General features: G+C 40.7%; 5 protein-coding genes across 8 annotated transcripts in view; 2 read left to right on the top strand and 3 right to left on the bottom strand.

Annotated features, from left to right (window-relative positions):
• Window positions 1-1,319: 1,319 nt before the first annotated feature.
• On the bottom strand, window positions 1,320-2,629 carry cst3 (cystatin C (amyloid angiopathy and cerebral hemorrhage)). The gene is made up of 3 exons (XM_080848341.1): window positions 2,321-2,629; window positions 2,018-2,128; window positions 1,320-1,657 (listed from the first exon to the last, which is right to left on the bottom strand). The coding sequence occupies exons 1-3, from the start codon at window positions 2,516-2,518 to the stop codon at window positions 1,577-1,579; spliced, it is 390 nt and encodes a 129-aa protein (XP_080704467.1). The 5' UTR covers window positions 2,519-2,629; the 3' UTR covers window positions 1,320-1,576.
• A 383-nt stretch (window positions 2,630-3,012) lies between these two features.
• On the top strand, window positions 3,013-10,266 carry ephx5 (epoxide hydrolase 5). Its single transcript, XM_080848340.1, has 9 exons — window positions 3,013-3,237; window positions 6,590-6,803; window positions 6,916-7,096; window positions 7,197-7,406; window positions 7,496-7,625; window positions 7,732-7,946; window positions 8,232-8,340; window positions 8,473-8,598; window positions 8,939-10,266. Exons 1-9 carry the CDS (start codon window positions 3,215-3,217, stop codon window positions 9,144-9,146), a joined length of 1,416 nt encoding a protein of 471 aa, XP_080704466.1. The 5' UTR covers window positions 3,013-3,214; the 3' UTR covers window positions 9,147-10,266.
• A 1,461-nt stretch (window positions 10,267-11,727) lies between these two features.
• Window positions 11,728-13,381, bottom strand: LOC308373577 (cystatin-like; the record flags this gene model as incomplete). The annotated part of the gene is made up of 3 exons (XM_080849148.1): window positions 11,728-11,817; window positions 12,085-12,195; window positions 13,190-13,381. 3 exons carry the CDS (start codon window positions 13,379-13,381, stop codon window positions 11,728-11,730), a joined length of 393 nt encoding a protein of 130 aa, XP_080705274.1.
• A 6,263-nt stretch (window positions 13,382-19,644) lies between these two features.
• mad2l1bp (MAD2L1 binding protein) lies at window positions 19,645-20,762 on the bottom strand (the record flags this gene model as incomplete). The annotated part of the gene is made up of 2 exons (XM_080849147.1): window positions 19,645-20,172; window positions 20,466-20,762. The coding sequence occupies 2 exons, from the start codon at window positions 20,760-20,762 to the stop codon at window positions 19,645-19,647; spliced, it is 825 nt and encodes a 274-aa protein (XP_080705273.1).
• A 2,822-nt stretch (window positions 20,763-23,584) lies between these two features.
• macrod2 (mono-ADP ribosylhydrolase 2) overlaps window positions 23,585-24,108 on the top strand; it is a 444,340-nt gene continuing 443,816 nt past the window's right edge. For all 4 annotated transcript variants that reach the window (XM_080848946.1, XM_080848947.1, XM_080848948.1 and 1 more), the window contains exon 1: window positions 23,585-23,744. In XM_080848946.1, coding sequence (XP_080705072.1) covers window positions 23,708-23,744 — 37 coding nt within the window. In that variant the 5' untranslated portion in view covers window positions 23,585-23,707. The remainder of the gene's footprint in view (window positions 23,745-24,108) is intronic.

Below are 24,108 nucleotides of genomic sequence, written 5' to 3'. Positions count from 1 at the left end.
GGCATTGACATATATAGATATATGGATCCTATCTATGTCTATGGCTCTAGGGTTGCAAAGCTACAGTACAAGGACTCGCCTTATTCCCCTTCGCAAATTTGTATTTGGACATAAGTTAATGGTGAACGAAACTGTGAGCGAAAGCAGTCGTTAATATTTAATTAGTTACCCGAACTTTAGGCTATGCATCTGCAATACGCTAGACATACTGAAAATAAGGATTGCAATTATAGGCTATAATAGAGAAAAGTAGCGTACTAACTTAGTTTAAAAAAATTATACTATAGCATTTATCGTTAGCGTATATAACACCCTCTCCATTAAAACATGCTGTCTGATGTGTGGGACGGTAACTTGAGTACGTAAAAGAAATACTTAGGGACATAAAAGTGTGTAAAAGAAGTACCTGGGTCACTTGGAGACGTAAAAGAAGAAAAAGTGTGACAGTTTCTGCATGTCTGAGTGGGTGTAGCGTTTTGCGTCACTTTAGCTTGCTCTATGGCAGGGGTCGGCAAGTTGGGCCAGTATTTTTCCTCGCCACTGGGTGGCGGGACAGAGTCTGGGTTGCTGCCTATTTAGACGCTGCGTTAGGTGCCCCTACGTGACCTCGCAACAACAAGGGCTAGGCCTACATGGAGAATGGATAGGTCTACTAAAAAATAACCATGTGAATGAGCCCATTGGTGGTCTGTTTCAATAATTTCATTATTTTAATGAACTCTATCTTAGCCCCCTCTGTCAATATAGCCTTGCCTATTGTGAATAGCAATGATGGACTTCTTTCAACATTGAGCATCCTAATTAGACATAGGCTACTACTTGGAGTATCTAAGGCTACTTTTATTTCGAAATAGTTGGTTGACGCACCTCCTTACAATGTTAATTGTTTGGGGACAATAACGTGCAGAGAGAAGTTAGCAAAGAATTTGCTGTGAACGATGTCTTTGTCAAAAAGTCTGAAGAGGAAATTTGACAACCAAAACAGAGCCTATTAAGGGGAATGGAGAGACAATTTTGCATTCATCTTACGCGGTCACACTAATGGAAAGCCTATGTGTCTCATATGCAACGAAGTTGTTGCAGTTTCGCTCCGACGCAATAATCTTGTTGAAACACTTCTGTTGGGTTGAAGTTCAGTTAAAGACGAGTGATGAAATTAAGAATGCAAATTATGGTGCAAAGAAGACCACTGCTTTGACACGTGCGTCTTATATGCCATTGCATAACTTCACAAGGCAAGTGTGAACAGGGCAAGAATTCAGTTCCGCCTTCAAAAATCCCTTTCCTCATGCCAAATTAGACACACAGTCACAGCATGGTATAGCTAAATCTTTATTCGGAGAGAAAAGTCGATTAGTTTACAGTTGGCATATGATCAACAGTGCCACAGGTATTAGTTGTAATGTATAGAAAAGTCAGTCAGTAAGTAACAGTATTCTTGCCAAATTAGATTTTCGAATCAGGGTTAATTTGTTCATTACATAACAAACAAAAATATGTTTGTTATGAATGTTTTGTTTTTAAGACTCGTGGCAATCAAAAACCCGACTGGATGTGGAAGCTTCTTCTAAGAAACCTAATGTTTGCAGACGTTCTTGATAACCACTGGTGGGCCCATCCATGGACGGCTCCAGACCTCAAAAGTGCATGTGTAGGGCTAGAAGACAAACATAACGGAGCACGGAATGAGATTAGGAACTAACAGGAACTAACAAACAAGACTGAGAAAGTAAAATTGTGTTAAAAGTTGTTGGAATTTATCTTTACTTGGAATAACCCCTTGAGATGTACCATCTCGTTTTCGAGGGGGTCCACAAAGTATGTATTGTAGGTAACACATTAAGGAATAAACTGTACATAAATGTACAGATTGAGACCTCAGTTTTAACCTGGCCTCATCATTTTTAAACAACATCCTCACAACGACTTGGAGATCACAGAGTATCTGCACGACCTGCAAGCCTTTCTGAACGCGTCTACCTATTGTCTGAACACGCCAGGCAATGGCGTAGCTTACCTTGGCAAGCGTTAAATCAGTGTGGATTTCGCACTCAGTCTCCACTCCGCCCTTTCTGCAGCTGGTTCTAGCCATTTCCACAGTGAAAATGTACTTCATCCCAGCAACGACCTGTTCACGGGTAAAGAAATACAAATTTAGACTTAATAAATGTAATAAGGCGATAGCCTAGCTACGTCATGCTATCTCCATTGGGAGCAGGTAGGTTGTTCACAGGCCAAGTTGGCGAGTCTTGTCCACAAAAACACGTTTGTAGACATTTGTCGAATATGACATACAATACAAATTATATCGTTGTCTAACCTGTTTCTGGACCTTGATCACTTTAGCCACTTTGTTGATGTACATATCATTGGTCCCCTTGTTGTGCTGAACAACAGCAAATTGCAAGGCATTTTGCACCCCTTCATCGTTGACGTTCGCATCAGCTGGGCCACCAACTAAACCAGCGCTGGTAACAGCAAACGCCACAGTAAAAATAGGGAACAAAATCTTCCACATCACGACCGTTGATTCGCTTTTCCTACTTGGCAAAACACAGACACTGATGTAGACCAAATCTCCTCTGTTGTTTGCTGAATCGTTATATAAACAACAGCCTACGTAGCCTATGTGGCTGGGCGGAATTAAAGCGATTCCACCAATCACAGGGCAGAATGTCCGCAATTCAGTCAGAAGCTGATAACGTGATACGAAGGGAAGGTCCATCTGACATTTTTTTTTAAGGATTGCGCTTGGCTATAATATAAATGGTTTAGGAACTTATACGTTATTTTTTAGAAAGAAAAAAAATGATCGATACAGGAGAGCATTTTACAGATTCTGTCAATAACTATTTGACGAGTATATTGAGACTGGTAATTAATTTTGTCATTGAATTATTATTTAAGACTGGGATGGTTCAATAATTGTCCACCAAGTCAACAGCTGTCACTAGAACTGTGATTGCTTCAATACCACGGTGTCTGATCTGTACCAATTGAGACCTTTTTATACACTGTCAATGGGTTATACCAGCCGACGGTGTCCATGTTTCTCCAGACATCGGTCCGTACCGACCTTTCCCACTTCCTTTTACTTTGGTGTGTCAACCAGCAGGGGTCCTACACTATATATCGCACATCAAGTGTTACTCCCTGATACTTATACTTGACTTCAAGAATTCGAGTTTGTGGAGAAAACACCATATTTACACCAATGCAGTCAGTTGAACATTTTCGGTGAGTCAGCTCGTTCTTTCGTTTCACAACACAAAAACGGAAGAGGGTTTGCATGTTTCTTCCGCTCTTTTCAAGTCAGCTGTCCAATGGGGCATTGTTATGGGTTCTTGAAAGTTAGTAGACCTACACCTATCTTTATGATTTTCCCAGCTTGCTTTGTCAGCATTGTCTCAGGTTACACGTAGGTCTAAATTCACTTTACTTGCATTTTTTCTGTAGAAGTAGGCAATTACCAACGATTGTGTGCGTTTAGCGAGTTGGGAAAGAGAAAGAATGAAAGCAGAATGAGACATTTTGTTGTTCACCACTAATCTACGCCACAAAAATGGTATCCTTCGCATTGCCCCTGGTACAAGGGTGCAATGCGAGTAGGAATATTGCCTAGCCTACGCCAACAAGTAGACTACAGATAGATACACTCACCAATGGTTTGTTAAGACTAACGCTAAGGTATAATGCATAGGATGTTATTATGACAACAAACGTTGCGCTGTTTTAATTTCAGATGACACACGGCAGCCAAGTGTTTCAGCTGTGCCATATTGGTTAAACCACTAAGGAGTGCAAAGTTCAGAGTATGAAAAAAAATCATGGCAGTAGGCTACATTTTTTTTTTGGCAGTAGGCTACATGTTTAGACTGGAACGTGGGGGTGGTATTTAGTCTTAGCCTACCCTTGAAATCAGCAATTACAACGATTACAGATGAATTCTTATTCTTGTCTGTTTGTATTCTAGAATGCTAGAAATCCACACGAAATGATACAACTAGGCAGTGAGTATTTTTTGGCAGAGGACTTCTTCTAATCTTTTATGGCAGGTTATTAGGCTACAGGTTAGCTGCAGTACTCATAATTCATCTGCATTAGCCTTGGACTTCAGAGTTATTTAGTGCTTAGACATTTGAGGACATTTTCAGACAGGGTTTGTCAGCACATTTCGCTCACTTCATCAGATATTTTTGTTCATTCATGAGTTTTTGTGTCTGCTTTTGGGTTCTGGAATTGCACCCTTGACCTCACAGGCCATGATAAATATGAATTGACTTGTATTCAGATCATTTGGAGCAGTTTTAAACTAAATGTTAACAGAGAACTGCAAATAAGCTGATACCACCATCACTGCATACAGGCCTGAATTGCCTTAAACCAGACGGGTGCAACAACCTGATAGGTAGGAACAAGCACATTGTATTATAGTTGGATTTCAGGCTCCTCAAAGCAAAGGCATCACTGTAGAAAATCAAACACCTCAATGTGGAGGCAAAAGACGGAAGGGGAATGATTGTAGACAAACCTGACTCTGGGCCTTGATCACCTCTGTCACTTTGTTGACGTACACATCGTTGCTCTGCTTGTTGAATTCATCGACTGCAAAAATAAGAGCGTCTTGCACCTCAGGAGTGTTGATATCTACATCGATCGGTCCTCCAGGTAGGCTGGTGCTGGCAGAAGCCAGGGTGACCAGTAAGGCAGCTGTCCAGAACATGGCCTCTGTTTCTCTTCAAGGAAACTGAGAATGTTTGGTTTAAAAAAAAAAAGGTCTCTGAGGCAATTCATTTCCCATTACAAACTGGATAAACAGGCTGAACAGGTTATATATTTATATGCAGGATGGTGAAGTTGACGATCGAGGAGAATGCCCTTGGTGTTTAAACAGTTGTAACAATTAGGCTACTATTTGTTAATAAACCCAGGCTGTTAATCCAAGAAGATATAGATTAGAAATTGAACTTCTTTATAACTGGCTCAGCCCCTTAATCAATGCCAAACATTAGATGACTCTGTACTGCAGTAAATAAAACTAAAGCTAACAGTCAGAATTTAGGTGGAGCAGATAAGGTATTCCTGTGAGGTGCAGGTCAATGTTAGGTCATGTTCACTAACACAACATATCTCAACTCCGATTTCTTTCCTTCTCTTTACAACGCAATAAATCTGTTCTGTCATCTCAAATCATCGGCTTCCTCAACAAACCGAGAGAAATTGAATGACACAGCTGACAGAGACTGCGCAACTGACTATGCAGGTTATCTGTAATGTAACTGTATGCTATCCTAACTACAGATGATCCAGAACGCGGCGGCGCGTCTGGTGTTCAACCAACCAAAGAGGGCACATGTCACCCTGCTACGCATTGAGCTCCACTGGCTGCCGGTAGCTGCTCGCATTAATGTCAAGTCACTTATGCTTGCCTACAAAGTGCTTACTGGTTCTGCTCCCACCTACCTAAATGCTCTTGTAAGGGCAAATGTTACACCCAGGATGCTGCGCTCATCCAGTGAGCGTCGTCTGGCACTGCCGCCTGTGCAAGCACGGCAATCCAGACTATTCTCAGTTGTAGTTCCACGTTGGTGGAACAACCTGCCTAGCACTATTAGAGCGGGGGCGTCCCTCTCTACCTTCAAGAAGGTCTTGAAGACCCAACTCTTCAGAGAGCACCTCCCTTCCTAACTGGCACCTTGGCTCAACTTGCACTTAAGCAGTGACAGTCCCACACTTCTTTTTCTTTCTATGTCGCTTTCTATTTCTTGAAAAAAAAAAGCAGTATTTATTGTTACACCAGGTTTTATTGCTCTTAGCTTGACTCTCCCTTGTACGTCGCTTTGGACAAAAGCGCCTGCTAAATGTAAATGTAAATGTATGCTGGTATGCTACTTGTTTTAAAGAGATTGGGACGTTTGCAGATTGGCCATCCACAACAAGAGTACAAGGGTACCTCTTCAGATTAAACACACAACATTTGATACCTCAACCCCCCTGATATTTGTTCATGTAATCATAGTGGAGGGCATAGTCTGAAATGGAACACAATCAAGACAATTTGTTCCTTTCATCCCTGTGGTCTGACCAAATTTCTTTGGAGTTTATTGACACAGCTGACATTAAGTCAACACCTGTAACCACTGGGCATATCAATGAGGGGGATGATGGATCACGTCACTGTTTGGATACAACCGTCTATTTTCAGGTTATTACCTACTAAAACAGTGCACAACATAAAGAGCACACCAAAGATATGCCGGTTTATGTCGAGTTGCTTATTTCTTTGTCTTGATGAAGAGCCTTATGGTTAGTCATAAAAGTCATATCCATCATGCCACTCAAAAAGAGAAGTGCCCTTTGTACAACATAGAGTGAAAATCCACAAAGCATTATTCGGCCTTGGTCTTATCTCTGAATTAAAAGTTTCTGTGTCAGTTACGAAAAAAACTCATTTTATCAATATGTTGCATAATGAGTTTGTCCAACAACCAAACTTTATTTTGCAATCACCTAACAGGACAAGTAACTTTTGACCATAACGTTTGTTACATTTGTTATAGGCTGAACTTGTGATTTTTGTGTACTGCAGGAAAGTTCTAGAAGGTTTGGACCAGCACCATCTACAGCTGCTGGCGCTGTCTTCAGTAGGGGTGGGATGTCTAACATGCTATCTGATATTCAAGAAAAAGGTCTCAAAGACCATCCCCTTGGGAGAAGGTTGGTGGGGGAGAGGTGAGAGATCACTTAGTGAAGATGAGAGAATACATCCTTACACGGTGGAGACTTCTGAGGATGAAATTCAGGTAAGAAAGATAAAGAAAAATGCAAATATGATATCTTATTCAAAAGTTACAACCACAGACATGTTGCTTTAATTTGATCCACTTTGTGATGCCTGTCTGCTTTTGTTCTTAGGATCTTTATACACGTATTGATCAGACAAGGTATACTGAGCCACTGGAAGATAGTCGCTTCCATTATGGCTTCAACTCTGTATACCTCAAAAGGGTTGTGTCATACTGGAGGAATCAATTTGACTGGAAGAAACAGGTGAAGGTGCTGAACAAGTATCCACATTTCAAAACCAAAATAGATGGTGAGTCGACAGGATCAGTACCTAATACCTGATTTAACGATATCAACCCAAAATGATCAGAGACGCTTCTAATAGAGGCCTATCCATGCCTTGATCCCAGGACTGGATGTACACTTCATCCGTGTGCGTCCACAACATCGTGATGGACAGAGGGTCTTGCCTCTCATGCTAGTTCATGGATGGCCAGGGTCATTCTTTGAGTTCTACAACATCCTCCCACTGCTCACAGAGACACAGGATGACCTGGCGTTTGAAGTAATCTGTCCCTCTATCCCAGGATATGGCTACTCTGAAGCCCCACACAAACAGGGTAAAGAAAGCTGTCATGTATGTATGTGTGTTTGCATTGAAGTAGGTGCAGATAGAGCCTGGGTTGCATGGTTTGCGTTTGCTCTTCAGGATTTAACTCAATGGATGCTGCTCGAGTCTTCCTGAAGCTGATGGACCGCCTGGGATTCACTGAATTCTACCTCCAGGGGGGAGACTGGGGCTCCCTCATCACTACCAATATGGCCCAAATGAAACCTGAGTAAGGATGCCTTTGAGGTTGTTAGCGTGCTCGTTTTAGACCAAAACTCCTTACTGCCTTAGTTTCCTTCTGAATTATAGCACCATCTTTTGGTCCTTTCCTCTAGATGTGTCAGAGGCCTCCACTTGAACATGCTCTCTGTAACACGAGGAGGTTTTGGTATGCTGCTCTCTCTGATCATCGGACCCTACCTGCCTTTCTTGGTTGGCTTCACACGTGAAGATGTCCGTCGGCTCTTCCCTTACATTGAAAAGAATGTGTATGAGATTCTGAGGGAGACAGGATATCTACACATTCAGGCCACTAAGCCAGACACAGCAGGTAGACTTTGCTGTGGCATGAAGATGCTCCAATGACTAATAGTCAGGGTTTCTTTATTGCAGTTTTGTGACCCATAGTGTCGTTACCACTTTATCATCGATCATCAAATTTCTGTTCAGTCAAATATAGCGGATCAGTAATGATGGCACCAATGTTAAAGCATTAATTGTGATGTTAAATATGATTCCCATAGTATACAGTGAATTGAAATCACAATTAGTTAGTGAAGGCAATCTCTGAAATAGTTTCCTAACAGGTAATTCTGAGTTTAATCCCCCTCTGCAGGCTGTGGAGTGAATGACTCCCCCGTTGGGTTGGCTTCCTACATTCTGGAGAAGTTCTCAACCTGGTCTGACAAGCAGAATAGGGATCTAGAAGATGGGGGCTTGGAGAAGTAAGCTGTTAGTCCTGTATTGTTATAGCTCCTATTGGTGATTTTTTAGGAAATAACCATGTTTTTTGTTGAATGATCTACATGCACATTTACCAGGCACATCACTGTCCTACACATTTTTCTCTGATGCAGGAAGTTTTCCCTGGATGACCTTCTTACCAATGTTATGATCTACTGGACCACTGGAACCATTGTCTCCTCAATGCGTTTCTATAAAGAGAACCTGAAATCCAATCCAGAGAAGAGGGTAGACTCCAGGTCAGTCCGATACACAAAATTATCCCATATTATGAATTTTATATGTGACTGAATTGTAGGGGAGAGTTCTAATATATACAGTATATAATTAAACTATGTATTAAAACATGGTATAGAGATTTTGTTCAAATTGTTGATTTGTTGCACACATTATTCATTGTTTTTTAATCTAAAAAAAATATATTATTTTCACCCTACCATCTACATGCATTTATCAGCAATGCCTAGAGATTCCATCAGTGACTTACAATCAACTGGAAAGAGCAAACTATTTTAGGACTTCAGCTTCTCAAACCTTGAACTTCCCGTTCATTGATTAATATGGAATTTGTGCTCCTAGGACTGGTATTTATGTGCCAATGGGATTTGCGGCTTTCCCCCATGAGTTGGTTCACTGCCCCTTGGCCTGGGCACGCTGGAGGTTCAAGGACATCCGCTCCTACTCCTACATGTCCAGTGGGGGGCACTTTGCTGCCTTTGAGGAGCCCAAGCTATTGGCTGACGACTTTGTGCAGTTTGTAAAGAAGGTGGAATGCAAAAAACTATAAATTGCCCACACAAAACAATTACTTGTGGTTTAAAGAACATTAACCTAAAATTACCTGTTTGGTTTGTTTGCAAAATTGTTCAAAATTGCTACATTGATTTAATGTATTAATTTTCTTAATCTACAATCTACACATAGGCAATGACACACATGCAAATACTGTTAAATTACTGAAATTGTATGAAATCATTCATGATGATTATCAAGGGATAATTCATATTGAAACCCTTGATTTTCTTTAACCAGGTTCATACAAGGTGATCAACCTGAAATTAAAGCCCTGTCAGGGAACTGTAATGAATCAAAATGTAGAAAAGAAGTGACAGTGAGCTGACGACTGTGCAGTTTGGAAAAAATGTGGAATGCAATTGCCCATACAACACAATTACTTGTGGCTTAAAAAGCACTAGCCTAAAATGACCTGTTGGGTTTGTTTGTAAAATTGTTCAAAATGGCTACATTGATCAAATGTATTCATTTACTTAAAATAATTGAAAATCTCAGAAATTAAAGTGATTGCCATTTAAAAAAAAAAAAAAGAACTTTGTCTAGACGTTTTGTTAGTCTGGGCAAGCCAGAGTCCCTTTAGTGCCCTGTGGGGTATGGCTTGTGTGCTTTGGAGCCGACGTCTAAAAGATGTGATGTGTTTGACATTCATTGGGCTCCACTTAACTCTAATATATAATGATCCAGGTGATTACTTGGTGTGAGTCTGGTATTAGCCATGTTATAATCTGGGAGATATTATGCAGACCCCTTAAAATCTACACATATAGGCAATGACACAAATACTGTTAAATTACTGAAATTGTATGATGATCATGATGATTATCAAGGGATAATTAATAATGAAACCCCTGATTTACTTTAACCAGGATCACACAAGGTGATCAACCAGAAATGAAAAAGCCTTGTCAGGGAACTGTAATGAATCTGACCAAATATAGAAAAGAGATGCTCAACATGTTGTTGAAAAGCAGCTTTTCTTACGAGAGGCTTCACACACTACTTGTGAAACTTGTTTGAAACGTGTCTTTTTGTGGAATCAGTGAAGCCAGCAAAATTGCAGGCCTTTAATGGAAAAGTGTAATCTTTTTTACCCAGTAAGTGTTAAATTCTATGTGTTAGTGTTCTGAAGGATTTAATGTATTTTTGTAGAGTGTAACTGAAAATGATTACAAAAAAAGCCTATTAAAAAAAAGATTAAGAAAAAAACACATTCTCTGATGCTTTAATAATGCAAGGCTTTCACCACACTTTCATCACAACAACAACAATTCGAGGCTTATGTTGGCTTGGCGGAATTCAGCTGTTCCACCAATCAAAGGGCAGAATGTTTGTGCAATTCAGTCAGATGTTGATAATGTGGAGAAAAGGTTCATCTGACACATTTTTGAGAAGGCACTTGTTGACAGAGCAATTCAGTTTCTGACAAGAAATATTTGGTGAGTATATTGAGATTGAAAATTAGCCTCTGGGGCACATTCCAATGCCTGAGGGCCCATTTAAGCTTGGGGTATTTATCACCCCCAGAGCCAGTGAATGGTTAAATGTAAAAATAGGTGCATCATCAAATTTGAACTGGTCGGATGTCGTGCCCATTGCCCATAAAGTCACAAAAAAGAACAAAAAAGTGTGACAGTTTCTGCATGTCTGAGTAGAGATGCGCTTTGCGTCACTTTGGCTTGCTCTTTATTTTGTCACAGTCCCAACAGTTAACACTAATATTAATTGAGGCTTTACTGACTGACTTCGAACCAACTCCCTTTTCATTAAATTAACTTGGGGGTAAAAGGTTAGTTGAAACACTGTTAAAACTGGTTTGCATCGATTAAGCTTTTTTTGTTTTCAGTTCTCTCTTAAATAAACAATTCTTATCTCTGCTCATTTACCCTTCCTTCCATGATGAGATCAGTGGACTCCTGTGGTTACACAGATTTGAGAACATTTGTTTTCTTCGTCAACCAAAGCTTCGACTTACTAGTTTGTATAGACGAAAATATATGGTAGTAACTGAAAGCCCACCTCCAAGCAAACTTCACCGTGATGCACATACACACGTATGTACATATGTATATATTCTGTATGTATGTATGTATGTATGTTTGTACGTATGTATGTATATATTTATATATATGCACATAAAACCAGATTGATCGGTCGCAATCTAGACTGCTGAATTTTTTCTACCTTGACAATCCCAAAACCATGAGCTACGCAAGTGATATTGTAAAAACACCTATTATATGCATAACTTCAAAAGGCAAGTGTGAACAAAAATTCAGTTACCCCTTCAGCCATCCCTTTCCAATGCCAAATTAGACACAATCACAGAATGGTATAGCTGAATCTTTATTCAGAGAGAAGGGTAGATTAGTTTACAGTTGGCATATTATCAAAAATGCCATGGATATTAGTATAGAAAAGTCAGTCAGTAGGTTTAAGTAACAATATTCTTGCCAGGGAATATAAAATCAGTGTTAATCAGTTCATAACATAACAAACAATAATATGTTTGTTATGAATGTTTGTAATTATGACTCGTGGCAATCCAAAAACCTGACTGAATGTGGAAGCTTCTTCTAGGAAATCTGATTGCAGACGTTCTTAAAAAGCTGATAAAATGGGGCCATCCATGGACGGCTCCAGACCTCAAAAGTGCATGTGTAGGACTGAAAGACAAACATAACAGAGCACGCAATGTGATTAGGAAATAACAGTAGGTCATCACACAGGTCAAACAAGACTGAGAAAGTGAAATTTTCTTTAAATTATGTATTGTAGGAGACACAGTGGCTATAAATTGAGGAAAAAACTGAACATAAAGTCACAGATTGAGACCTCAGTTAACTTGGAAATCACAGAGTAGCTGTGGAACTGCCAGCCTTTCTGATTGGTATGCCTGTTGTCTGAACACCCCAGGCTATAGTGTAGTTTACCTTAGCCAGCGTTAAATCAGTGTAGATTTTGCAGTCAGTCTCTACTCCGCCATTTCTGCAGTTGGTTCCCGCCAGTTCCACAGTGAAATAGTACAAAGCCCCTTCAACGACCTGTTCAAGGGAAAGGAAAGGAAAATGCAGACTTAATACATGTAATAAGGCGATAGCCTAGCTACTTCAGGCTAACATGATCTCCCTTGGGAGCAGGTAGGTTGTTCACAGGCCCAAGTTGTCGAGTCTTGTCCACAAAAATACACGTTTGTAGACCTGCGTCTATTAAGACAAAGCATTTTGCACCCCTTTATCAGAAGGGCCACCAATTAAAGCAGCACTAGGTTTTTTTTCACGAGAAATTATGACCAGATTTCCAATAATTATCAGATAATAATCAGATAAAATCGAATGAAAAATCGATTGGATGGAATTTGGCAAATGGAATTTAATTTAAAATGATAGCAATGGTACCAATTGATTTATCAATGGGCTGTGTAAAGGTAGCCTACAATATTTTGTTATATTGTCATCTTGAAGAATACTAACAAATACTTTTTTTACTTTACAAATGGTCTGATCTTGTCATCATATCTTTGTTTGATTACATACCATAATAAGATCAAATGTTTTCTCGAAACTGTTTACATGACTCGTGTATCCATTTCATTTTACGAAACAGGTAATGTGGTTTCCATTGGTTATCAACAATAACTGTATCAACCAGAAAATCTATTTCAGCCATTATTTATTGCCAAGTGAACAGCTGGTCTTTTGTACTCTTTTTTATGATAACTGAAGGATCTTTAGCTCAGTCTGAATTAACTGATTAATCATTATATTATTATTAGTGTATAATCACGTTAACATATTTTTTTAAATAAGGTGATACCGTTACCACTGGACACTGGCTTAAAATGCCTTAATCAGACGGGTGCAACAACCTGATAGGTAGGAACAAAGACATAATATTACGCGTTGGATTCCAGGCTCCTCAAAGCATAGGCCCCCCTCCCTAGGAAATCATACACCTCAATATGGAGGTATATGAAGAACGAAAGGGAATAATTGTAGACAATGATTGAAGAAAGAAGGGGAATGATTATAGACAAACCTGAATCTGGGCCTTGTCCACCTTTGCCACTTGGTACACATCGCCGAGCTTCTTGTTGAAGTCCCCCACTGCAAATTTCAAAGCTTCTTGCACCTCAGGAGCGTTGATATCGTTGATATCGCTCACTCCTCCAACTATGAGGTCGCTGGCAGAAGCCAGGGTGACCAGTAAGGCTGCAACTGTCCAGAACATGGCCTCTGATTCTCTTCAGGGGAATGGAGAGTCTTTGCTATTCATTTGGCATTCTGTCCATATATGGGCCATTCTACCGAATTCGTGTAATATGCAGTCCCTCAACAATAAAAACTTTTTACAAAACAATTAGGTACTAAGGCATAGATATTTAATTAGAAAATGTTATGGTCTATATAAACCCAATGCATTACATGAGATAGTGATAAGCTAAATATATACAAAATCATCATTTATAGGGTACTTTCTATTGGGAAGTAGCTGTCCCCAACCCTGACATCTAAATTTCAATGCCTTTAAATAACACTTTTCAATTTTTTTAGATTTTTTTCAATGATTTAATTTCAAAGATCTTTATGATTGGGTTGAAACAGAACTTGGAATATTTAGATTTATTGTGGGTTTAATTTTTAAATCAATTTACTATACTCAAAAAATCATGTCCCTAGTTTTCATGTCACTACCGAAACACAAGAGTTTTAGTCCATTGGCTGAGCCTGTGTTTTAGCCACGACTCTGCATTTTTGACCATGCAGTGACACTGCATCTCTGTCCCTCATGGTTGAATGGTAAGTAGCTAAATCCCATAGTTTTTATATAAATGTGTTCCAAAGTCTGAAAATCGACGTGTAACCTTAAGAATTGTCACTACCGAAACGCATGTTTTCTTCAATTAAGTAAACCTTTTGGGGTTTCATGGAAAATCTTATGTTTGTATGTGTGTTCACCTCTTCAAAGATGTGTTTGCAAGCCGTGTGCTTGCTAGAATTCTTTATTTATGCTTAAAGTTAGCTAGAATTGTCACTACCGAAACAGTCACTACCGAAACATTTGGTAGTGACCAGATGATTTTGGTAGTGACAAAATGAAATGGTTAGTAGTTCAATCCCATAATTTTTAAATAAATGTGTTGTGTGGACTAAAGGGCGGCCCAGAGCACCTTTTGGATGATTTTGGGAGAGAAAATGAACATCCATCCAACAGTGCAGTCACTACCGAAACAGTGCAGTCACTACCGAAACAGATAAATTGAACTTGAAAATTTGGTAAAAAATTAATTTCTATGGATTTCATTGTGAAAACCTTCAAGAAATATTTGTAAAAATACTCTTCAGAGAATGGAAGGAAACACAATCTGAACAGGTCAAAAATAATACTTTTTTACTATAGTAAATGTGATGTTTCGGTAGTGACAATTTTTGGAAGAGGAAAAACATTCCAACACATTCTGAAAATACAATATAAAACTTGACTGTTCTTTTACTAGATATGTGTACTTTAGATATGGTACAATATACATACGGACAAAGTTTTGGGAATAAACCATAAAAAAATTCAAAATATATCCGACATGACTTTGCATCAATTCGGTAGAATGGCCCATATACAAGATGGTGACGTTGATGATTGAGGAGAACAATGGTGTTTGAACAGCAGGAGCACTTAATTTGGTTAAATAAACCCAGGGCGTTAATCCAAGATTTCTTTAGAAATGTAACTTCTTTATAACTGCCTCACCCCCTGCATCATTGCAAAACACAAGATGATTCAGTCCTGAGAGTTGATAAAAGTAGAGTTAACAGCCAGAATTGAGGTGGAGCAGTTAAGGTATTCCTGTGAGGTGCAGGTCAGAGTTAGGTCATGTTCACTAACACAACATATCTCAACTCATATTTCTTCTTTTCTCTTTACAACGCAATAAATCTGTTCTGTCATCTCAAATTATCACCTCAACAAACCGAGGGAAATTGATTAAACACACAACATTTGATACCGCAACCCCCCTGATATTTGTTCATGTAATCATAGTGGAGGGCTTAGTCTGAAATGAACACTATCAACACTATCACTATCCTTTCATCCCTGTGGTCTGACCAAATTTCTTAGATAAGAGTTCGTTGACACAGCTGACATTAGGTCAACACCTTTAACCACTGGGCATATCAATGAGGGGGATGATGGATCACGTCACTGTTTAGATTTTACTGTCTATTTTATGTCATACCTATTAAAACAGTGCACAGCTTATACAGCACGCCAAAGATATGCCGGTTTATGTCGAGTTGCTTATTTCTGTGTCTTTTTTTCTACTGATTCATTCTGATTGCATGATAAGTTGATGAAGAGCCTTATGGTTAGTCATAAAAGTCATATCCATCATGCCACTCCAAAAGAGAAGTGCCCTTTGTACACCATACAGTAAAAAGCAACAAAGCATTATTTGGCCTTGGTCTTATCTCTGAATTAAAAGTTGCTGTGTCAGTTACGAAAAAAACTCATTTGATTAATACGTTGCATAATGAGTTTGTCCAACAACTAAACTTCTATTTTGCAATCCCCTAACAGGACAAGTAACTTTTGACCATAGTTTTTGAAACACAGGATAAGATGTAATTTCCTTTGTGCAAGCACATACATAAGAGTGTCGTGTTGGTGATGAATGGTGGATGCAAGGGAGCAAGGGTTGTAATTTGGGACGCATCATCAGTAGTGTTCCCTTGGTTCATTGGAGTGTTTCGGCCTTGACACTAGACACCCTCGCCAAGGTGGCCAGCTACAGGGTGATCAGACCTGAGCTTGCGTCATTCCCAATTAGTCATGAGAGTCATTTTGAATGGCAAATATCTCATGGGACTATGCATGGCAGGGGCGTCCTTTTCCCTGAGTCAACCTAACCTGGCCGCATACCTCCTGGCTTTCTACTTCGGGGCCCAGCAGGGGTCTTTCCTCCTCATGAAAAGCCACTGGCTGCTTCTTTCGGCTGCCTCTGATGCAGCTTTGATGGCTGTGCGCTGGTTCTGGCCTCTGACTCCCAGGTCTGCAAACAGTCTGGTGGTAGATCTTGCGACAAAACCTCTGCACCCCACCTCCACTGGGCGGACCTCAGCGTTCCAGCCGCGGCGTTGTGATTCAGCAGCGAGCTCGGCATAGCGTAGGTGTTTTCGCTCATAAGCCTCATCCACTGAGTCCTCCCAGGGTACTGTGAGTTCTATGATGTACACCTTTTTCAGAGAAGGGGACCATAGCACCAAGTCAGGTCTCAGGGTGGTTATAGCAATCTCTGGAGGAAACACAAGCTGTCGGCCAATATCTGCCAGCATCTTCCAGTCGCGGGCTAAGCGTAGCTGGCCTCGCTCAGATGGTGTGGAGCAGCTCCTGCTTACCTTAGCCCCCTCACGGACAAAGGCAGTTGCCTGTTGGTGGTTGGCTGCTGGTGGTGGTAGGGAGTTGGTGGCAGCTCGCTTGTCCTCCAGGGTGGATGCAAGGATCTTTAGGACTTGGTTGTGACGCCACGTGTAACGTCCTTGGGTGAGACTGGTTTTGCACCCTGTGAGAATGTGCCTGAGGGTGGCTGGCATGGAACATAGGGCACACCCCGGGTCTTCACCGAACCACTGGTGAAGGTTAACTGGTGTGGGAAGGACGTCGTATGTAGCTCTGATGGAAAAGCTCAACTGCCTCGCTTCCATTGCCCACATGTCCTTCCAGCTGATCTTCCTCCTCTCCACACTGTCCCATCTCGTCCACTGTCCCTGTTTGCCAAGAGTGACTGCCTTGGCCCACCTTGCAGCCTCTTCCTGGTGGCGTACTTCCTCCACCACCATCTTCCTACGTTCTGGTGCTGTGGCCTTACTCCAAGCTGGGCGGGTAGCTGTTAGCCCAAAGCCTCCTCTTCCTTGCTGAACATATCCCACAATGTCAGCATGTTTGAGGGCTGCTGTTGCTTCCTCCACTGCTTTGGCTGGTCTCCATTTGCGCCCGGTTGCCAAGGTTGGTGCGTTGTTGCTCACCACTAAGTCTCTGGATTCATTCAGTGTCATCTGGAGTCTTGTTTTTGCACACTTGAACTCCTCTGTGAGACTGGTGAGGGGCAGCTTGAGGATGCTATCTCCGTAGAGGCCAATGGTGGTAAGGCATCGTGGAACTCCAAGCCACTTCTTGATGTAGCCTGTGACTGCTCTTTCCAACTTCTCCACGGTTGAGATAGGGACCTCATAAACTGCGAGGGGCCACAACATCCGGGGTAGGAGTCCAAACTGCAGGCACCAGGCCTTTAGCTTTCCAGGCAGTTGGGTGTTGTCGATGGACTGTAGGCCACTGCTGATATCCTTACGCAGTTGTTGCACCTGGTCTTTGTCCTTCAGGCTTGCATCATACCACCTGCCAAGGCTTTTAACAGGCTGCTCAGATACTGTTGGGATTGGGTCATCTCCGATGAAGAATTTCAGGTCAGAGAGCACTCCCTTCACAATGGAGATGCTTCGTGACTTAGATGGTTTGATCTTCATACGGGCCCAACTGATGTTCTCTTCCAATTTTCTGAGCAGTCTCCTGGTGCATGGAACGGTGGAGGTCAATGTTGTTATGTCGTCCATGTAAGCTCTGAGCGGAGGGAGACGCAGGCCAGAGTCAACCCGCTGCCCACCTACAACCCACTTTGAGGCTCGGATGATGACCTCCATTGCCATCGTGAATGCCAGGGGAGAGATAGCGCATCCCGCCATGATGCCTACTTCCAGGCACTGCCAAGAGGTGGTAAAGTCAGCGGTGGTAAAGCAGAACTGCACGTCCTGGAAGTAAGATTTAACCAGGGCTGTGATGGTATCCGGTATGTGGAAGAAGTCGAAGGCAGACCACAGGAGTTCATGAATGGAGTTCATAAATGGAGCTGTTACTTTTGTTATAGGCTGAACTTGTGATTTTTGTGTATTGCAGGAAAATTCTAGAAGGTTTGGACCAGCACCATCTACAGCTGCTGGCTCTGTCTGCAGTAGGGGTGGGATGTCTAACATGCTATCTGATATTCAAGAAAAAGGTCACAAAGACCACCTTGGGCAAAGGTTGGTGGGGGAGAGGTGTGACTGGAAGAAACAGGTGAAGGTGCTAAACAAATATCCACATTTCAAAACCAAAATAGAGGGTGAGTCAACAGGATCAGTACTGATACCTGATTTAACGATATTAACTAAAAAATATAAGTAACGCTTCTTATAATGGCCTATCCATGCCTAGATCCCAGGACTAGATGTACAATTCATCCGTGTGCGTCCACAACATCGCGATGGACAGAGGGTCTTATCATGCTAGTCCATGGATGGCCAGGATCATTCTTTGAGATCTACATCCTCCCACTGCTCACAGAGACACAGGATGACAAAGTAATCTGTCCCTCTATCCCAGGATACGGCTACTCCGAATGGCTACTTGCGAGGGACTTCAAACAGTACGTGTGAAACTTTGTTTAAAATGTGCCTTTTGATGGAATCAGTGAAGCCAGCAAATTGCAGGCCTTTAATGGAAAAGTGTAATCTTGTTCACCCAGTAGGTGTTACATTCTCTGTGTTGATAGTGTTCTGAATGATTTATTGTATTAATGAAGAGTGAAACTGAAAATGATAACAAAATAATAAAATACATCCTGATGCTTTAATAATGCAAGACTTTCACCATATTCAAAAACACACAATTTAAAACTGAAACACACATACAGACAATTCATAGGGTCAGAACACAGTTACATCACTCAAGGCAAACCTCAAATTCAAAGGCCATCACCCGGTCATTTAAGAAGTGCCGGATTCTTGGGTAGTTTTAAGAAGATGTCAAAAGTCAGATCTCTGAGTTTTTGTTCCTGTCTTTACAGCTATGTTATTTTACATGAATGTTTGCATACTGCGAGAAGAGATAACTCAAGACAGTTTTGTAGTATTTTGTCTCATCAAGAAAGAAATGGCAAGAGTGAAACTACATTTAGGTTTTAGTTTATAGTCATGGTCCTATTTCTTGAAGCATAGCAGAATCTCCATTTTTAGCCATCAACAATTTCCTAGAGGCGTTTGGGTGAAATCCTCATGTACACAGAAGAATAAGGCTGTATAAATGTGTCTGTGAAGGTGGAAACCTAGAAACAACATAAACTTGTGTTCTATATAAGGTTAAAACAGTTAAATGGCTTTGTGCCCGGCATCATCCAAATGTATACAGTCGCAATGTTATCCTCATATCAGTCTATCATACTACTCCAAAACACTTGACTATTAAATTAAAATGCATACAAAAGTAAAGTTCATGGATGAACATTGTATTTTATATTCATCATTTAATAAAATTTAAAATAACAGTGCCATGGAACTGAACAGAGGCAAAGTCCTGAGTATCTCTGTCTGGTTTTCCCTTAATCATGTTCCTAGCCCTGACAAGCACCATGAAAGTTTCTGAGGTAATGACTGAATCTATTCGAGGCATCCCTCATTGAGTTATCATTAGCAGAATCCCTTGATGGTCACAGGTGCTTGAAACCACACGTAGTCCCCCCATTCAGTGGAGTTTGATTGTGCTGCTCCAGAGAGATAGGGCTCACAAGCTAAATGGATGACCTGCCTCTTTACTCGTGTGGGCACCTTGAAATCCATCTTGGGTCGAAACCCAGACACACCGCAGTCCCTGTGACCCAGTGCCATGACCGTTGTGGTCAGAAGGTGAACAGGCCGAACGTCCGTCAAGATGTCGGCCACGAAGAGAGTGCGAAAGAGCATGCGCAGGCACATGGACGCACGGAGGCAGCCATCACTGGTGCTTAGAGCCACCTCCTCCATGTTGATCTCGTATAGCTGTTTGGGTAGAACCAGAGAGCCCCCCAAAACCAGCAGCACACGGGGAACCAGTGTGAGGGAAAAAAGCACTTCCAAGTGACTCAGCACCTCATCCAGGTCCTGCAGCATGCGCTGGCATTTCCTCCAGTCTAAACTCCCAGTAGCTCTCGGTGGTCTCCAGCCCACAATGTCTCCTTCCTGCACGAAGAACAAAGGCATTTGCACAACACAACATTTCCCAAATTGTGTTGCATATGCAAAATGAACAGATCTCCTTTCTTTTGATCATTAAAATTTCTGTAAGACTGGTCCAACACGTTTACAAGGAATATCAATTGAAATAGACATAGATGTTTGGTAAATTAACTTTTTTTAAGTAAAGTGTAAACTCTTCTGCACAACATACAATTTCTGATATAATTAAAGGTCAAAGGCATATATATGATGGGAGGGAAGATGTTCTGCATCTCCCATCTCCAAGGTTCCCTTACCTGTGTAGATAACTGCTGCTGCTTCTGGTGGTACTTCAGCTGATCATAGGTCATTGGCAACTGCTGTCGTTGGTAGAGTACACACTTGAGGATTTCACAAACAAACCTACAGCAAGTTTCTTTCGTGACATATCCAGGGAAGACCACGTCCACCACACCTTCCTCCTTGGCTTTCCGCAAGACCTCGGAATCATCATTCTGACCCTCTCTTTGAGGGGATATGCCATCTTCACTTGAGTGGTCTGGGACGTTAGCGGTAAGATGACCACGATGAAGACAAGAAACGAAAACATTCATTAGCAATGATTACGGATCACGACAGTCTAATACAAAGCATCTGTATTTCTTCTAATGATAAGAAAATCGCAGACACCTATACAACTGAACTGTTGAACTTCAGCTACTTCATAGCTATGCTAACTATGATTGCTATGTCGATTTGGCTAGCAAAATGCAGAAGCTATCTAGCTTACTCACCACTGTGACAAGTTGACACAATCGCTTGTGATGTTTCCGATAGTACAGAACTGATACAGTTTTCCTTATTGTCTAATTCCTTTGACCCATCACTTTCAAGCACCGACTTATTTGGTGACATCCCTCCAGAGAGTCTTTTCATTAACACTAGCTTTGGAGTTGGCTCACAGCCCGTTTTCTCGTTAACAGTAATATTACATTGCGCTGTAACGTTAGTCACGTTTGATATGTTTTCACTTTCTCGACAGCTTGAAGAATCAACTTGATAACTACTTTTTTTACTATTTGAAACAGAATTTTCACGATTGAATTCCATATAAGTACTACTACGTATCACTTGACTCTCCCTTTCCCCCTCCATTGCTGCGAAGAGTTTGAATCTCCCTCTAGTGAGGAATCATGGGTAAATTATGAAAGCGGAAGTTGCAGTAATTTTAAGCACACATCCAAACTCACTAAATTCACTCAGAATTAAACTGTGATTTTGATGGCACATCACGAACGTGAAAATATCGCAGTGTGCAGAATTCAATCACAAAATCAATTATATTTTAAACCGGTTTATTTTTTTCTGTGTGCTGGACTGTCACTCCTATAACTGGAATGCATCTTACAATTTTAGAGAACATAGAACAGTCATGTCCTCTTTTATGCATCTAGAAATATCATAATTAAATAGTCTACCAGATATGTGATTTAATTTTAAGTTTTGGTGACATATTTGTGCTGACGCAGATGTACACTATGGGCTATATCTTATCTTATACTGCCACCTAGGAAATGTATCAAGAACTACAGTGGGGAATGACAAATAACTATAAACTGTCAGACATAGTTGTCTCTATGATGAGATTAGTATTAGAGTTGTTCGAAAAGTTGGGTAGTGTTTTGTCAGTCAAATAGTGTAATACCAGGCATAGACCAGGCATGGACCATAGCCATAATACATTTCCACTGTATGGCTATTGCAGAATTTGATTTCTTGAAGATTATGGATGTCAGACTCGCAAGATCAGGCAGTGTAATATCCTGTCAGTTATGTTTCCTTCTCTTTAGTGCCCTGCTGTTCTTAATTCATATGTCACATGATCTTTGTTGTTGTTTTTTTGTTAATGTGATTTAATGTGAGGGATTTTCAATGACAAGGGAGTAGGAATACTTTTGTCACTGTCCAATTAGACATGGTTCTGCTGCACATGGGATCAGAAGGCTATATTGTAAACCTAATTAAAGCTAATTCAACTCATTGGCCAAACAGACATTTACACAATGCATTGATCCATTGTGCTGGCCTGTAGCAGAGGTTCTTCAAGTGCTGAAAAGTACATGTGCACACTCTGGATAGTTTTTAGGGTTTGAGAATCTGCTATTCAGATGATCCATGCAGGTGTCCATTCATGTGTACCAGTAACAACAAGGCCTGTGTTAAATACTGAAATACTATTTGAAAAATGCAGATTCACAACAATGCCATTCAGCATTAAAAATTCTTCAGAATTTTGTCATGTGCCTCTATCCTCCATTTGAAAAGGACAATTTGTCATTTATAAAATGTATATGTCTGGCATGACCTGTGTCAAAACAATCCTCATAAAAAAGGTTTGAATAAAAAATTAACAATTGCAAAGAACAAAATGACAAAACAATAGTTTATGGACTAAATACATTAAAAAACACCTTTTGAGAGGGTGCTAGCCCTCTGTATACATTTTATTTAAAACACATTTCAATGTAGTACCCATAAATAAATGACAAAAACATGCAGTTTTCTCATAGATAGCCTATTTGTTATTGCCCTGGTAGTCCTTAAGTGCAGGTGACTGTTTGAGATGGTACAGTTCATGCTTTCAGTAAAATCTGGGTTAAAATATTACCCTAGGCCACAGGAAGACTCTGCAGACAATAGAGTACATTTTCACTTCCTGCCTTCTGTGTAATCTTCTGAAAACGTACTTCATTTCATATATTCATTATTTTATGAATCCATCAATCCATCCATCTCAATCAACGAATCAATCAATCAATTACCGATTCTGCAAAACGGATGTAAATTGAAATGCTGATTTATACTTTAATGTTATGATGCACTTGCTTTTTTAATGGACATCGTAGGATATAAATGTTTGATTTTATGTTTGAGCAAGACATCATATCCACATGTTTACAGGATACGACTGTTTCAAATAGTGTTGCAGCAGGAACACCATACAAAAACACTAAGCAACACGATGCGTCTATTTGCCCTAAAATGGATTAAATTCATATAGGCTGACAGCGAGTTTGTAATATCAGTCATGGAAATAACTAGCTGTTTTGCATATCTGCCTGTGATTAGACTATAGTCCATCTTTCCTATTCCCGAGATGTTCTCCGTAGCCATATTACTGTAGCGTGTCAGTAGTGTTACCACTTCACCGTTGCTAGCCTACCACACTAAACGCTTTGAGGATGAACCAATTGGATCAACCTACCCTATTTCCTGAGAGCATGGTTGTTATCTGAATGCCACATCAAACCATCCTATCGTACTGTCACTTCCCTGTCTTAAATACCCAATCGTCCACTCCGGTAACCGATACACAGTTCACAGAACAATCAAGCTAGGTTGCATTTTACAGAGACTACTATATTTTGACAGCTTCTCAGGTGAGACACCTCGTTCAGGAGCTGTTTCACTTTCTCTTGAGTTGCCGAACACACTCGCTGTGAGCCTGGGGTTGTTACATTCAAAAAACAGTCGTTTGAAGCCCATACACCACGGCACCATGAGTAAAAAGAAAAAGGACTGGAGAACGGAGAAAGGTAAGCGTTGGTTTTGTGGCGATATCATTTGGTGCCTGTGGCTTGTCACAACTAAGAGAGCCTGCTAGCATTTTTGTCAGTTTATGAACCGAATGTGCAGGATACAGACTTGAGATGCTGTGAACAGGGAAAGGGACTGAAAAGACTGGCTTTAGATGTAAATGTGAGGCAACTCGGTGTCACATGAATCGTAGCTGGCAGATGCTACTGCTGTATTGTAGCGTGGAGGCACCCTACTCATATTAGCATCCAGACCGCGCGCAAGTGGAATTCCACCAGAGCATTTTCTGATTCTGTCTTCTAGGCCGTTTGTATAATCAAATTCACCTGTTAGATTGGCAGTTGGCTTCATACATGCTATATA

This window comes from Sprattus sprattus (genome assembly GCF_963457725.1).
Source record: "Sprattus sprattus genome assembly, chromosome: 12".
NCBI lineage: Eukaryota > Metazoa > Chordata > Actinopteri > Clupeiformes > Clupeidae > Sprattus > Sprattus sprattus.
The sequence above is the reverse complement of the archived record's forward strand: the minus strand, read 5'-3'. Positions and strand labels throughout refer to the sequence as shown.